Raw genomic sequence first — 12,500 nt, forward strand, 5'->3', positions numbered from 1 at the left:
GCTGCCTGCCTGGGCGCATCATGGCATGGCACACTGCTATTCTTTCTATTCACGTCCCCTTTGAAACAGCTGGAGACTATGGCTGCTGGCTGGCTGCACCCCACGTCTCCTTCACCCCCACTGAGATGACATGGACATTGCAGATTGTGTTCCCAGTCCCTTTTTTGTTTCATGTTATTACAGTATGCAAGAAAAAAAATCTTGAATTACATCTGTAAAATTGATTATGCCCTCTCTCATCTTTCAGTCTACTTAATAACTAGGCAGCAGAATAAGGAAGGGAGCCAGGGGCGCTGACAACTTTTCCTGGGCACAGGGCAAAGTCATCTGAAGGGGCCCCTTACCCAATACATGCAATGTAATGTGGACCCAATTCTGGGCCCCGTGTCTCTCTGGGCCCCGGACACCATACCCGTTTGCCCCCCTGTCGGCGGCCTTGAATGGAGTTATTCGAATCAATCCTTTCTCAGATGGAAAAATGGCTTTTGCATTAGAAAAAATGACGTGGCCATCCAATTACACCTGATGAGGGGCCGGCAAAGCAATACCATATTTAAAGGAAATGTCCAACTAATCTTGAATTTTGATAAATACATCAACATCACACACACTTTACCTCTACCTATTATAACAGCAGTAATTGAGGCTATTATTTCTATCCTTCAAAATACTTTTTTCATCCACGTATCCCACAGGATGTACATACATGCGTGTGATTTTAAGGAATTCATAGCACACTCAAAAAGGTAGGCTGTTATAATAGGCTAGCAATTACACCGCAGCAATACTCCAACCATACAAGGCTTTCTCTTTTCTTTTTTTCTATACAGCAAATCCAAAAAAGAGGCCCCCTTCTGTCTTTTTTTTCTTCCCTGTACTTCAAGGGATCAATTGTATACCCTACAGGATCCCAGTCTTCCCTCTATTCACTCCGACATAATTGCCTGAACAATTATAAGCGGCACACAAGGCGAGGCAGTTTCTTTTGATCTGCACAGGGCTTCCCAGCACACACTGCAGCGCGAAACAACTTTGCCGCATTTTCCTGATTGTCTGAACTGGCTTTATATTACATTCTTCATGCAGATGAGGTCTGGGGCCTCCCCGCGTTCGCGTTCACCGCAGTCGACTGTAGTCGGTCCAGAGCCTAAGTGGTGAGTAGTTCATTAGAGCTACGGATCTTAGCAAAACTCGAACGGGGGGAGGAAAAAAAGGTGGAAAAGAGGGAAAGTCAACCCAAGAGCCGTTGATTTAAACCACGTCTCCCCAGGGAGCCTTCCTGCTGGCTGCACACCCAACCTGGACTAGCTCCTGCTCCAGCCTTGACGGGTTGAGGGAGAAGGTGAAAAATGATGCCAGATAGAAAAACTGTTTGTTTGAAGATCATATAGCTAGCTTGCATGCACTGCACTATGTGCTCAGCCTCATTACATTTTCCCCTTTACATTTCATTTGAATTTCATTTGAATTGCATTTCATTTGAACTGGTCGCTGCAGTACTGTAGAGCTTTGAATGACTGTTTTTTTTTTTTTTAAAGCTTCATGGCAAAGACACAGTGAATTCTAGCCTAGCCAAAATCTTTGGGTGGAGTTCGTAGGATGGCGTCGCCAGGCTCGGTGAATTCGGGTGAGCCTCATAAAAGCGCTACATGAACTTGTTCATTATACATTTTTAAGTACAACAAATGCTAATAGCGGTGAAGCAGTTTGGCTTCTGTCAGTTACACATGTCCCCTGGCTGCTTGGTGAGTGGCGGACAGGGTCGGGATAATATTTATCTCTGAATAGCAGACACTGTCACTGTTCACTTTGCATCCACTGAAACCCGTAAACACACATGCACACACATTCACGCACGCACGCACGCACGCACGCACGCACGCACGCACGCACGCACGCACGCACGCACGCAGGAACGTACACACACGTGTATCCACATAAACTTACACGCCTGAATACAAATGTGTACAGACACACAAACACACACGCACGCATGCAAGCACACATGCAAGCACACACACACACACACACACACACACACACACACACACACACACACACACACACACACGCACGCACACACGCACGCACACACACACGCACGCACACACACACACACACACACACACACACACACACACACACACACACACACACACACACACACACACACACACACACACACACACAAGCTCCTGTCAGGGTCAGAAATATGACCTCCTATTGCATGGGCAATCACCAACCTGTTATTATTTCCGCCATCCATTTAAAAGTGTTTTTGTTCAGCAGATGTATTCCTGCTTCTGGGGAACAAAACACTACAGTACTATATTGCTTTCTGTGCTTCCCTCAGCAAAGCACTTTTTGACAGTCCTCACAGCCAATTTGACAGTCACTGAAAATGAAATGTTCTCCGCTGCCTTGGATGCCTACATTAGGACTCTTGGGGGGGGGGCGCCCAAAAAAACAACAACAAAACAAACGCAATGTGATGAGTCTGAATGAAGCATAATGTAGCTGTAGTTTAGGGTTTATTCTCGGGAAAGAAAATAGAGTACTGTATGCACTGCAGCGAGTTTTATTTCAGGATTCGTCTCAGTCAGGGTCTCGGTTAAAAATGCAGACAGTCATATCCTGAAGACATCAAGTCTGAACCCAGACTCTATTGGGTGTTTTTGTTTGTTTTTGCAATTTATGTCATTCTAGAGTTTTTATGGGAAAAAACATACACTTCTTAGCGACACCTGGTATGACATAGCACAATATCAGATTTACTTTTCAAGGGACTTTGTGCTACCATCTGTGTTGACACCAGCAAAACCTCTGCACAGTCTGTGAACTTGACATTTCCAAAAATGATGGATCTGTCAGATTGTGTTTTGTCATCATTTTCCAGCAAAGAGTTAATGATTTCCAATAGTGCTGATCCTCCAGTTCCCTTCCTATTGACCAAGCCTTGTCAAAAGACACCACTTATACTCTCTAGCAGACTTATACACTAGAAGAGAATCGCAACTGTCAATCTTATCCCTGCTCGCAACCACCGAGACAATGGCCGACGTTCTATTTCCAGTCGCCAATATCAAACACTGTTTGATTTCTATGATTTGCGATCTGCGACTCTTTGAGCTGCCAAAGATCTATCTTAGAATGTCGGCCATGACGAGGAAATCTTTCCCCACAATCGCTTTGCGATGGTCCTGGGGGATAACGTTCCAGCGATTGTCGTAAAGGGGGTTTACAGCCGAGAATCGGGCCGATAATCGTGTAGTTTGAGCCAGGCTTAAAGGAACACTATGCAATATTGCTGAGGTTAATAAGACATCTTTGGTCGATGTCTAAATTGATTAATGTATCCATCGACTGGTTATTTATTACAATGTGAATGAACAGGTTGTTGGTTTGGAGGGAAAACACTATGCATCGGCTGAGAAATCTTGCGCTAGTAAGCGCTCAATCCTGGCCTGTGGAGACTGAGACACTTGTAAGGAAACCTCAACCAAAAGCACTACTACACCATCACTACAATGGTCCAGGGCAGGGCTGGACTGGCCAGCTGGCACAGCGGGCATTTCCCAGTGGACCCCGTACCCTTGTGGGCCCCTATTTTCAGAAATGTAAAAAACAATTTTTTACATTTCTGAAAATAGGGGCCCATGAGGGTGCGGGGCCCACCGGAGAGCCAGTTCTGCGCTGTGAGGGGCCCCTTTAAGCTAAACGTGCCTGGGCCCTATTTCTCCCCCAGGCCAGCCCTGGTCCAGAGTACCCGCCTGATGCATCAGCGGATTTCATTTCATTTTGTGGAAACCATTTGACCTTGAAGCATTACGACTCATTTACTCCACATTAGGCTTGGCTTCCAGGGCACATCCCTTTCCTCTACACACATCTCTATTCAATTTAGCCTTACAGTAATCTGAGACACATTCATCATCACTAAGAGAGTGCCCTCCTGCCTCAAAAATTAAACTCATTAAGTAAGCAAAAGAGACAATCTTGTGTATTCCAGTCATGAACAAAAATCTAATTCAACACCCACAACTTTAGAGATCAGATTTAGAAGATGAGAGAGCCATGTTTTGAGTAGTTTGGCTAACGTGATTCTATTCCCTTATCCCTACTTAGACGGTCTGATCTTGATTAAAACTGATCACTGATGAGCAGTTGGTTTAAAATATGAAATGAAAACATTGAACACTAAAGTAAACTCCTACAGTATGCACCAAACCAATTTACTAGACACATTCAGTGGATTTCAATCTAGACACAGCACAACCGCAGCATGTCTATAAAGATTCTAATTCATCCAAGTCATCTCACTCAAAAGTATTCAGCTGTACAGAACACAACCTCTTTTTGTTGCTTGAATACATACATCTGGAAGTCTTTTTGGAGCCTGAATACTTCAAAGTCCAAAAAGAATCCCAGTAGCCTACCTACCTCAAGTGTGTGCTAGCATATGTTTACTGCAATGTGCAATAATGTATTATGTGTTTGTGTATGTTTTGCATCTGTGTATTTATGTAAGCTGTCAGACACCTAAATTTCCCTCGAGGTTAATAAAAGTACTGTACTCTGCTACCTACAACTAAACTCTTTTGACTCTAGCAGCATCATAAACAGGCCTGTGCTGTGGTGGCATATCTGACAAAAGAAACAGACGAGACAGAAAGAAGATGTTTGTGGTGGTGAGTGACTCAGACACAAATCTGTAGGCTACAGTAGGGAGAGTTGTGCGCGTACCTTTGAGATCCAGATTGCGTGCTCCATTGGAGTGCTGTGTGACGGTGCGGGTGTCAATCTTCAGCGTGTGGACGTTGCCGTCATCACGGGAGATCACCACGCTGTGCCACTGGTTGTCATGGAGAGGCTTCTCCGAGTAGCCCTTCATGAGCGACGGCCCGTTGCCCAAATCAAACACGTAGTGGATGTACCTGCCAAGCACATAATACAGTACACCTGTGATTACAGTGCTATCACCTGATGCGTTATAAGCAGTAGTTAAGGCAGCCAACTTGACAACAAATATCTCCCACCTGGACTAGATGCACTGAAAAGTGTGCAAATGTTGTTAAACAGACATATTGTAGGGCTATAAGCTATTTAATATTGGGGGTTTCATATTGCATTATGTCATATGAAACTGCTCAACATAGCCAAAGATACTGGCTAACCCCCCACCCAACTTGACTAATGATTTGTATTACATAACACTGTATTAGATGGCTGCACTTCTCCACAAAGGTATTGTCATTTTGGCCAGTCAAACCTGTTGTAATTTAGTTGATGATTCTAAGTGCTTCCCATAGACACAAGAGACTTAGTCAGAACGCAAATGGGGGTATTATAAATCTCCTGTCTGAACTCAATTTGACAAAACACTCTTTTTGTGAGTTTTTGTAGGGCAATATAGATAGATGGCAGATAATTGGATAGCAAGTTGCAGCTGAGCACAGGCGCAGAGCCGCCAAGTCTGCTGTCTGCATTTCGATGACAAGGCCCCTGTTATGATGAAAAAGCTCCTGCCTCTGTGTCTATTACACACCCCACTGCAGCAAAGGAATTGCTTATTCAAAACACTCGTCTAATTCGCTAAACAAAATGCAATGTTGATGTTGGCGATGTTGGTTGCTGCTATTCGGTGTCGTACTGTGAAATAATCATTGTCAAGAAAGAGTATGGAAATGCTGCAGGTCTACTGTAGAGCGGGGCGCTGGTCTTGCGCACCACCACTGTCTCATAAATATTAGTTAATACGATCGATGCACACGCACGCACACACGCACGCACGCACGCACGCACGCACGCACGCACGCACACACACACACACACACACACACACACACACACACACACACACACACACACACACACACACACACACACACACACACACACAGAGGTGTGCAGGCAAAAAAGGAAACCGTGTAAACAAACAGAGTAATATAGAATCATGTCACGCATTTCAAAGCATATATTCAATGCTCCAAGTGACATGCGTAAGTGTTGATGATAAGAGATTTTATATTAAAAAGAAACAAAGGGTAAATAACAAACAAACAAACAAAGGCTAAGTCCCTTTAATTCTTTAATCCACAAAACATATTCAAATCTGCAGCTCCATATTTAGACTACCTAGATTGTGTCTGTTGGAGAACAGCCTGCCATGTAATCTGAAGCAAAGTGGAATGATAAAACAAGATGCCCGTGTTTAAACCGTAAGACTTTTATAAGCCAGGATCATGTTTTAACATAGGGGAAGGAGCTGATTGTGTAAACAAGCCCGGGACCTCCACTTGCAGATCCCGTCTTCACCTGCCATCTGTAGTCAGCATGTATCTCTACCTGCTTTAAATTAATAAAATATTTCCAGTCTATATAGCGTCAACACCTTCCACTCATAACCAATTAATTCTCCCTGTGTGGTGCGGTGCGGGGCGGTGTGCAGTACGTTCTCTCTGCATTGTGATAAGATCTCGAGTCTGGCACACACCTTGCTGCCTGCAAACGAGGCATTTCAGTGGGGGAAATGTGAAAAGACTTTCATTCACACCTGTTCCATACTGAGCGTGATCGAGCCAGGGCTGGGCTGGGCAGGGCTGAACGAGGCTGACGTTCTCACAAGAGTGAGGGAGCGAGTGAGCGAGGGAGCGAGTGTCATAAAGTTGCTGCAGTCATGCAGTGCACGCCACCAACCATGTGTTTGTCATGCATTATTAGTGCTCAGTTTTCCATTCCTGTCCCAGTAAGACTGCCAGATGGGCAACAGGGTTTAATTGAATGTGCAAATGAGGGTGTGAAGATGTTAGTCCATATGTAAGAAAAGCTTTGTCAAATACAGATACAAATACATTAATTGCTTCACTCAAGATACACGATTAAAAATTGTTACCCAACTTTTATTTCCTATCATTGACTATGCGGACACTGTGTACATGAACACAACTCAATCCAATCTTAAATCGCTTACTGTTGTATATAATAGCATATGCAGATTTGTCTTGAGGTGCCCATTCTTGACCCATCACTGCGATATGTATCAGAGAATGAATATTCTATCTCCATCGGCCAGACGACGGTTTCACTGGTTTCAGTTCATTTATAAATGCAATTTTTTCAATTATCCTCTTTATTTAAGACAGTACTTAATCTCTTATAGCTCATCATATGCCTTAAGACACCATGATCATGTTTTCTTTTCTGTTCCAAGAATTTCCAAAGAGATTGGACGACGTGCATTTCAGTTTAAAGCCCCTTCTGATTGGAACAGCTTACCCTCCTCTTTAAGGTCCATTACATCTTTCCCTTCTTTTAAAGTATCCCTTCAGAACTACATTCAATCATCTGACCAATGTAGATGTTTCAGTTAAGTATGATCTGTGAAAAATGATTATGTTTTTAGATTCTCCATAGAGTTATTTTTTCTCCCGTTGTCTATGTCTCAGTTTTCTTAAATTTTGGTTCTATACACATGTATGAACATTATGGACATGAATATTTATTTTGTGTTTTCTTTGGTTTTCTCCTCCTGTATTATGAAGAACTTTTTTTAGCCATGGTATTAACTTTAATTTATTTTGGTAAGAGATGGGGTGTGTGTGGTGGGGAAGAGCTGCAGTGTGTGTGAATATTTGTAATGTGTGTGTTATGTATGTTTCTCTGAGGACCCTCTCGAAAACGAGATTTTTATCTCAAGAGGCTATCCTCCAATAAAGAAATTTGAATTTGAAATTTGAATACGGCATGCTGCAGTCAGGGCCGTAACCAGACATTTGCAAATACCGAGGTCAAACACTGCATGCTGTACTGCATACAGTACATTGAACACTTCAGTCAAACTCTTAAGTTTGTTTTCATTAGTCACTGCTTTGAGGATAAATGGGGGTGGCGTATATAGACTGAATTTATCATTGTTGATCATATATCAGTTTTCATCAATAGATGAATTTTACATTACTGAAAAAAATACAGAGGACATGACCTCTGCGTCCTCAATGGTAGTTACGACCATGGCTGCAGTACTGTACAGTGGGAGCCACTAATTTGATACCATGTTTCCTTGACTACGCCATGCAAGGTCCATGCAAGTTCTGGGAAGTCTCCTATGGAAACCGGTATGCGCACAGCAGTGGAGAAAATAAGTGGCTCCTACAGTAGTTGGAATAGATACTTTCCAGCTGATCAAAAATGTGGTCAACCATGATGGATTATTAAGTTAAAGGGACTGAGAAAAAGTGCTAGCATGGATAGGGTCCACCTGTGAGTGAGACGCGATATTAGCACATTGAATGAAAGCCTTTGGATTTTTATCGATCGAATGCCAGCCAGTTTCACCAATTTTCCACATTTTTTGAACAACTATAGAATATTTTGTGTTAGACCTACAGACACATTAGGGCTAGTTTTAAAGCTGAGAATCTCATTACATGAAAATCTCATCTTGTTTTCCATAGGTGAAAACATAAGGACAGATGTCCCCGGTTCTCTGAAGGAATGGAGAGAGAGTGTGATCTCCTATGTGACTCTTATAGGAGAGGACACTCGAACGGAGTGACTGAAAGAGAACTTGGGAACCGACGCACCTAAAAATATACGTTTCTCTTTCAGTCACTCCGTTCGAGTGTCCTTTCCTATGTGACTCCCATAGGAGAGGACACTGTCTCTCCATTCCTTCAGAAAACCGGGGACATATACATGTCCTTATGTTAGTCCACACTAAGTGAGGGTTAGTTAAGCTAAAAAAAAGCCGTTTTGACTTTATAGGAGTTTTCTTGATGTATGTCAGTTCTGTTCATCATAGAGTTACCAAAATCACACAGCATGTGCATTAAGGTGTCTAGATTCGAAATTCAGAAAACAAATGTAAAAACACATGGGGAATAATACACAATGTACTTTTAATTGACATGGGACTTAATTAATAATCCATAGTCCATATTTATGTGTCAAAATTGTCCATGTTGAGGGAGAGTGTTGAGGGAGATCTTTCCTTTTGCTCTCTGTGCTCAACCTTGGTTTGCAGCCAATCAAAACTGAAGCCCTGGCTGTCTTCCTTCCAGCAACATTCTGATTGGCTGAATACAAGTATATTGTTTGTCTGTCCTCCAGCTGAGCACAAGGCTTGTTAGCACCCATAGTACACACTCTGCAGAGCACACTCTCTATGAACTCTAGCCATCTTTTGTTTCGAATGCGCCCACAGAACAGAAGGCTGGCGGGCGTGATAGTAAGGATCAATTAGCCGCACCTGACAAGGTAGTGTATAGAATTGATTTTTCCTTTCAATTTTGAACACTGCAGCACTCTGCAGACAGGAAGGCTTACTCTGGCGTGGCAGCCAGGCTGTGGTGGTGGGGGGAATAAAGAGCTATAAATGTGGTGATCACAAAGAGGTTGGCACTCTGTGTCTTCTCAAAAGATATCCAAATGGGTTTTAACAATACAGTACAGTCACCGTCTCCGGTTGTGAAAGTGGCTAAAGATGTTACCTTTCAGTCCACCCTCATCACACAGTAAAATCGGCAGTCTGAATTCAACACTAAAAGAGTCAGTTTAACTTTTTCTAGAGTGCATTTGGTACCAGAGTACTCTCGAAGTATTGATGAATTAACACTTTTTTACCAATGCACTGTGAGTGGGCAGGTGTGTCCTAATGGCTAAGGAGATGGGCTTTAGATCAGAGGGTCTCAGGTTTGAATCACACCCTTCCACTCCCTCCATGGCTGAGGTTCCCTTGAGCAAGGCACCTAACCAATACCCTGTAAATACCTGTAAGTTGCTTTGGGAGAAAGTGACTAGTAGGTGTTAATCTTAGTAGCCAAACACACACTCACTAATGGGACAAAGTGTCTAGTCAGTTGGTCTTTTCTACCAGTCAAACTGAAATTTCACCAGCATTTGTCCTGTTGGCTAGTGTTAACTTAGAGGCCCTGGTAATAATGTAATGTAATGCAATGAGTCACCGCTGTAGGCTACGGTAATGCATTAGGAGCATACGTGAACAGTTCTGACGCACTATACGGCTCAAAGGTCAATCTGAAATACCATTGTTGAGTCATAATTGAGAGGGGAAAAAACGTGTCAACATAACAATAGCGTCAACAATTTTGTTTTGGACATGCATGCATGGATATGAGGATCTCTTCTCTGAAACACTATAGAAGCCATTTAAATGTAATTTGAAATGCCTTTTAAATGCAACATACTATTTTATGCAGACATGCATGCATGTAGACATGCACATCGGGATGTGCATATATCGGCCAGCTCTGGCTTAACTGAAGCTGAATTATGAATTATGAATCAAACACCATCAGATAAACTCGCTTCAGGAGTGCATTAACCCTATTTCTTCTCTCTGAGAGGATGGGAAAGTGTATTACATTGTACGAAGAAATAAACAGCATTATACAATTTCTGTTTTGTTTGTTTTGTCTAGCTTTGTGTGTGTGTTTGGCATTTTCAGCTAAAACCTGTACACCAGGCATTGAGATTCACAATGAATGATTTAATATATTAAATATATTAAATACTAATATTAAATTATTTAATATGAGCTTTTTTTGACAGCAACAATATCTATGACAATATGCTGTGGTGGCATGGGGACTGGTGCCATTGAGGTGAGGGCCAGGCCAAAATCATGAACAGGCCACCAGGCAAATGCCCTGTATGCCCTATGGCCAATCCAGCCATGGTCTTAGCACATCGAGCCACCCTACCCACAGAGCAAATGCCCTGTTTTACCTATGGTCAATCCAGCCACCTTGCCCCAACCTTCCCCTGGAATGCTCACCCCTTGACGAGCTCCACCACGATGAAGTCGCTGCCGTCTCCGGAGTTGAAGAGCAACAGGCCGTCGGGCGTGGCGGTGCGGAACTGGAAGAAGAGGTGCATGGAGGCGTAGGCCTGCAGCGTGCTGAGCGCCACGTAGCTGGGCCGCGAGCGGAACGTCACCGGGTCAGCTACGATGATGGGCTGAGCGCCGAAGTGGGCGTTGAGCTCGCAGTAGGAGATGTCGCCGTTCTTGCACTGGTCCAGGTAAGGGACGCCGTTGAAGGAAAGGCCCTGCAGGGAAAGTAAAGTAAAAGCTATTTTATCTAAAAAAAGTCATGAGGTACTGTAAGTCACCCAAGAAGTAAGTCAATCACTGTCACTTTTAGCATTAAGTGATGATTTGTTTGAATGTATGTTTGATTTGTTGTCACAGGTATCCCAGGTATCCATCTGTTGGTTTGTTAGCTCGTTGGCTTGCGTTAAAGCACACATTTCCAACTTCATGACCCTCACAGTCACTTGCTGATGCTTTTCCCGCATTCTGTACTGGGGCTTATTATCTTACAAATACATACAGCACCAGCCTCTCCCTACATAATTTTGAAAGTCAGCATTTTCCTAATCATATTACAGTGAAAAACATGCAATCGACTGCCACTCCACTGGAGAGGAGATCTACTAGTTGACTGCGATTGACTGGATTGGCACCCCTACTTTAAAGAAACACTAAAAATATTTTTTCTTTCAGTATCAAAGTTTGTTGAAATGATGCCTCATTACCTCATCACACAAAATTATGTATTTATTATAATTCAGCTTATTGAAATAAATAATATGCTTATGTATAGTGATGTTACATGACACTCATTTATTTAGGCTGGAACTGTTCATGTTTGCTTCCAAAGCAAAAATATGTTGGTGTATCTCTCGACTTTTCAAGCAGCAAGGTTGGTTCTTACACAGTGGCCAAAAGTGTGCAAAGCAACCTTGCTGCTTGTGCTTTTTGCTTTGGCTTCACACACCTGGTCTAGTTACTCTATCGTCCAGTCAATCTAGCTCAAAAAAGGGACAAACATGGAACAAATTGCAGTAGTCATGTTGGGGGATAAAGAGTGAGATACTATCCACTTGAAACGTTCACAGTTGGTGACCGACTGAAGGCAAATTATAATTTTTTGTATTACAACTTACAAGTTGTATGAGATATGATGAGTAAATATCACCTGAAATACGCATGTGATAAATCTATACATGTAGCAACAGACCAAACATAAAACAAGTTGCAATAGTAATGGCTCATACATGTTATTGATCCTTAAACCCCTCTGCATCCCACATTAAAAATCTAACCTCATCAATTTGGTTGAACATTTGACCAAGGTCAAACTTAGCAGATGTTACCCCCTTAATAATAAATTGCATTGAAAGTCTGCTACTTCTGACCTTGAAAAAAGTATGCTCCACAAAACTGATGAAAGTAGAATTTCAATTTGGGATGTAGGGGGAAGGGGTGAAGGATCAATTAAAAGTGTGAACCATTACTTTTGCAATTTGTTTTATGTTTAGCCTAACGCTGCATATTTTACCATTTATTTAAGATGATACATCTCATTTGCATATTTAAACAACTTGCAATACAAAAAAAAAGCTTTGCCCTAATTTGAGTTAACAACTGTGAAAACTGTGAAAACTGTGAAACTTTGACCTTGAAAAAAGAATATGTC

At 42.5% G+C, this 12,500-nt stretch overlaps 1 protein-coding gene across 1 annotated transcript in view; it reads right to left on the reverse strand.

The window, feature by feature from the left end:
• Positions 1–12,500, reverse strand: part of nrxn2a (neurexin 2a) — a 284,420-nt gene that overhangs the window by 174,300 nt on the left and 97,620 nt on the right. Inside the window, exons 16-17 of the mRNA XM_063202259.1 lie at positions 10,796–11,067; positions 4,744–4,934 (exon numbers count right to left, since the gene is read on the reverse strand). Coding sequence (XP_063058329.1) covers positions 4,744–4,934; positions 10,796–11,067 — 463 coding nt within the window. The remainder of the gene's footprint in view (positions 1–4,743; positions 4,935–10,795; positions 11,068–12,500) is intronic.

This window comes from Engraulis encrasicolus, chromosome 7 (assembly GCF_034702125.1).
Source record: "Engraulis encrasicolus isolate BLACKSEA-1 chromosome 7, IST_EnEncr_1.0, whole genome shotgun sequence".
Classification (NCBI taxonomy): Eukaryota; Metazoa; Chordata; class Actinopteri; order Clupeiformes; family Engraulidae; genus Engraulis; species Engraulis encrasicolus.